The sequence below is a fragment of the Hemibagrus wyckioides genome, linkage group LG07, assembly GCF_019097595.1.
Source record: "Hemibagrus wyckioides isolate EC202008001 linkage group LG07, SWU_Hwy_1.0, whole genome shotgun sequence".
Classification (NCBI taxonomy): domain Eukaryota; kingdom Metazoa; phylum Chordata; class Actinopteri; order Siluriformes; family Bagridae; genus Hemibagrus; species Hemibagrus wyckioides.
In genome coordinates this window covers 4,189,112-4,194,111 of record NC_080716.1, presented here as the reverse complement: position 1 = coordinate 4,194,111, position 5,000 = coordinate 4,189,112, and the positions used below count along the sequence as shown (strand labels likewise).

The 5,000-nt window shown below is 44.2% G+C and overlaps 1 protein-coding gene across 5 annotated transcripts in view; it reads right to left on the bottom strand.

The window, feature by feature from the left end:
- Positions 1-5,000, bottom strand: part of dpp6b (dipeptidyl-peptidase 6b) — a 178,378-nt gene that overhangs the window by 57,017 nt on the left and 116,361 nt on the right. For all 5 annotated transcript variants that reach the window (XM_058394909.1, XM_058394911.1, XM_058394907.1 and 2 more), the window contains exon 3: positions 730-828. In XM_058394909.1, the coding sequence (XP_058250892.1) occupies positions 730-828 (99 nt within the window). The remainder of the gene's footprint in view (positions 1-729; positions 829-5,000) is intronic.

Below are 5,000 nucleotides of genomic sequence, written 5' to 3'. Positions count from 1 at the left end.
TCATACATGTCTGTCTCTTTTTTTATGTAATGATCAATTAGTATTGATTATGGCAACACATCCATCCATCCATCCATCTATCAATCCATCCTTCTGTAGTATGTCTGTATGTCTCTCTCTCTCTCTCTGATGATATTAAATGTGGAAATAGTTTAGACAGTAAACCTCTCAATCCGTCCATCTTGTCTAATGAAGGAATAAACAGTACCCTGATGCAGGAGAAGGTGGAGGAGGAGTAGAAGTGGCAGAAGGACATCCGGCTGAGCGCCGCTCGAACGGCAGGACAGTCTCATCATTAAAAACCGCAGGGGTCAAAACAAACAGCTGTCCATCTTTACTCTTCATTCAGCTCCTTCTGGGAGGATTCTGGAACTTTCTCTCCTTCATTATCCAGAGCTGAACCGGTCCTCAGACCAAACCCAGGCTTTACACCACAGAAAGATAAACCAACACAGTGGTGTGTGGACACATCATCTGACCATCCTCAGCAGAGGGGGAGCTTTATAATGAGTTCCACCACAACCCCCACCCCCGACTGTATGAATTCAACACTGTGTTACTGTCCTGCTTTCTATTTCTAGAAGTTATAGAATTAGGAGCGTGTCACGATTTATATATACAGTTAGTCTGAATAGTTTACACACCCCTGCTGTTAACATGGCAGATTTCTGTGTGATGTAACTAACAACTTATAACAATAACACACACACACACACATACTGAACATACCGCTGAGCCACCTGGCCTGGGGGTCATGAACCTGCAGCTCCGAGCTGAACAGATCCTCCACTGTAACTTTCTTCTTGGAGGCCAAGCTGTCATCCTCACCTGCAGGCAACAGCACACACAAGCAAACAATATCAGTGTGTGTGTGTCTGTGTGTGTGTGTGTGTGAGAAAGTGAAGCACAGGTAAAAGCTTTCAGCTCCTTAAAACAAACATGAAGTGTGGTAGAGAGTAAAAAAAAAAATCCTCAACACTTCTGCATTATTGATCGGAGGCACATAATGGATGTAATGCTTTATTAATTATTAATAACACACGGGCGTGGTTCAGTAATTACTCACATAATGAAAACGCCAACGCACCACTTAGCCATCTGCTAAATGTAAGCAATACGCAGGAGCAGAACAATGCACCTGAACTACACACACAGCAGCCAGTGGGTTTCATTTCCACCCAGAGGTGTAGTTAGAAATACAGGCAGGTTGGTGTTTAATAAAAAATTGAACAGAAATGGTTGGTGATGAGGGTGCTGAGAGCTTCAGCTCTGTTTGTGGAAGACACAAGCCCCAGCACAGCACTGTGGGTAGGTCAGCTTATTTATCTATACATTAAACCTGAACAAGTGGCGAGCCAGCCAGGAGTCAAATTAGGAGTCGAATTAGTGGACTAGACAAGGAGTTGACACTGATAGTGTCAGAAATCAATCTGCTGAATCAACCAGGAGTTAAACCAAACGAATGAACCAGACAGGAGTCGGAAATCAAACTGGTGAGCAAGCCAGGGGTCAAAACACATTCGGTGAGCCGGCCAGGTGTAAGAATTTTCATTTGTAAGTCAAAAATAAAATTAGAATTTTGGCTCTTGTTTGGTTCATCAAGTAGTGAGCCAGCCAGGAGTCAAAAATGGACTAATTTTATTGATTTATTTATTTGTTTGTGTGTTTAGGAGAAAGCATACTGGTTTTCTAGCTAGCTTCGACAATAAATAAATAAGTACACAATTAAACATTACAACACATAAAGCAGTTAAGGAATATAAAATATAAAGATGTACAATAAAAGTGTGTAGGAATTTAAAGTACATGACGATAAGACATTTTCAAATAAAAAGGGAAATAAAATCAGGGACACATGAGTTATTGGTAATGACTTGATGCTTTGATTGTTGATGCTTCGCTGTGGATCTGATGTGTAGGTGTTAGCGCTCAGGCTAATTGTTTCTCGCAGTGCAGGAGCAGCACCTTGGTGAGCAGAAGGGCTTGAATAATTACAAGCTCCAGAATTTATTAGTGAGATTCAGCAAGACATCAGAGCTCCATCTGCCCACGACTCCACCTGCCTGTTCCTGACAGACTGAATGCCGCAGGTTACAGAGTCGCCGCTCCCTCCATCTTGTCGTGTCTTCTGTCGTGATTGCGGAACACGGTGTAGCGAGACGGGCGGAGCCATGACACGCTCTCCAGGTTCTGCTGTCAGAAGCGACACGCGACACGAAAAACGAGTGTCACCATCGCACAAGACACGACAGCTTCCTACATCAACCCAGGTGCGAGGAAACACCGAGCCTTCAGGCATCACACACAACTACACAATATACTACACACAGCTGTAGGGTGCGGGGTCCAAGACTCCAGGAAATCATTCACTGTGGAATAAATCACTGTGTCAGAAATTACTGTTAATTACTCTTTTTCACCACAGCAACATTACTACTGTGTTTTTATCCTTTAATGGTTACATTACAGAGTCACCTGGCCGCTGTGAAGCGCTGACACTGGAGACGCCTTCTATAAAAAGTTACATTAATTACAAATGAACTCTTTTGCCCTATCAACGTTTGAGTCCCTGTTTAGCGCGCTGTTGCTATAGAAACACTACCGTGCTAATATACACGTTTAAATCTTGTTGAAGGTTAATCAACACTTGCTGACCAATCAGAATGCTCCTTGTGTGTAATCGTGTTACGGTGATAAAAAAGCGACGCTGTGAGGAAAGCTGAGATGATAAACAGAGCGGGAGGAGGAGGGGAAAAAAGAGAAAGTGCCATTTCCTGCATTAGCGTGAGAGGAGCAGTCAATATTCATTTAATTGAAAAAGTTTCTTTATCCAAAAGGGAAATTAGTCTGGCAGCAGATTTGGCAATGAATAGACGACACGTCAATGAGCACACGAATGTGTGTGTGTGTGTGTGTGTTTTTGTTTTTTTTCCTCCATTGAAACTGTGTAAAAAGCTGAACAATTCATTCTGCTGTCAATCATTTATGCAAATGAACACGATATATCAGTTTAAATTCAATAACATAATAACAACAATAACAACAACAACAACACTGCTGCTTATCTCCGATATGACACGTAAAATCTTTTTCTCTAAGCCGACACACACTCGCCTCACGGTGCCGGTGGAATCCAGCAGCGGCTCGGGAAAGGCTTTCGCACTTGACCCTACTGTCTGGCAGGTTGCCAGGTTTCAGCAATCAACCATCTAAAAAATCAAAATCCTCACAAAAGACCCGAGACTGAAAAAAGGGGTGTGTCTTCAGTCGTACCCTTTCCCTCTCCTGGCGTATAACAGAATGTTCTCGACGTATTTGCTATGCTATGTAACTGCTCTGTCCTGTTGCCCCTCCCCCGAACACTGGGCAGTGTGAGTCCTGCCCCAGGAAGCCTCATTCAATGGAGTCTGTTGCAGTTCCCATCTTGACCACTAGGGACAATAATAACTCCATTTACACTAATATGAAAGTGGAGTTCTATCAGTCTAACTAACACCGTTCCACTACAAGTCCTCATCCACTAGAAGTCCTTGTCTTGACCCTAAACTCTTCAACTGCACGCCTGAATCAGATCCTGACCGAGTTGTTAATCACGTCAGAAATAAATAAATAAAGACCCGGATGTGGTTGAAGAGCACAGTGATGTAGAGGCTGTCGTCTTCTCCTCAGGACATTTCTCTTCTCTGCTGCACTGAGCTGAAGGTGACAGGTAAGCTGATGGAGATCAGCGGAAATGAACTGTCTGTAGCTCCGAGCAAGAACCGTGCTAGCTCAAAAGTTCAGGTCTATGCGCTTAGCACTCGGGTTTCCTGCCGCGAGCTCGTATAACGTTGAAAGCGTCCGAGAGTGCTCAGCGGGACGAAGGACAGATCGACACGTCTCCGATTTCAGAGGACGAAGGAGAGAAGTCATTCCTTCCTAACGTCAGGTAGATACTGGACGTGACACGTGGTGGAGGATGAAGCTAGCGGAAAAATTCATCAGCACACAGAGTCAGGTCTGCGGCGTTAAAAATCCTTCACGGAAACCATGAAATTTCCAAGGGATCATTTTTTAATCAGTCAAATTCCATAAATCATAACACAGTGTTGGGTTTGACTCTGACGTTAACGCACAACACACATAATCAAACACACACACACACAGATTTTACTTCACGTTAATGAACTCCATCGCGGCGAGTCGAGAACTAACGTGAGAGATGGGGAAAGGGGGCGGGGCTTCCAGAGGATCAGTTCCGAGCTTCAAAACACTAATAACTAACTTCAGATTTCCACTCGACTGACTTGTCACTTTTATTGGAGGTGTGTGTGTGTGTGTGTGTGTGTGTGAGTGTGTGTGTGTGTGTGTGAGCATCTCCTCACCTGAGTGAGACTCTGATCATCAGTAGCGCACAGAGACGAGCTCTCACTCATCCGGCTGCACTATGATAAAGATGAACCTTCATCATGTCACTGTTTAACATTCATCTCACACACACACACACACACACACACACACACACACACAGTTACAGTGCTCTGCTTTGCATTTTCCTTCCCGTCGTCACTCTGTAACGTCGTTGCTCTTACAGTTAAGACTGCTTTAAATCGCAAGAAGTGAGAGCTGAAAACTCAAGAGTTTTCTTCTGAGTAGTTCATATTTTCATTCTAATCATGAAGCTCTGCAGGATCTCAGGCGGTTCTTCGTGGTGTTCCGGGCACTGAGACACGCTGTTCACCACCTCACAGTCCCGGAGGAAAGGAAAAGAAAGGAAAGAAAAGGAAATCAGGACCGGCTGATGACTCTGACACAGGAAGGTGAAGCAGCAGGTCGTCATTGGTCACCGAACCTTCAGCACAGGAGCCAGAATTACACTTGATGAGCTGCAAATGGCTCCTCTGATGTCCTGCCAATTTCACAAAGGAGCCACGCTATTACACTGTGATCATCTACATCAGCAGAGACCAGGTCCTTACCATAATCCACATTAAAACACCATTACCATCACACACTCACAC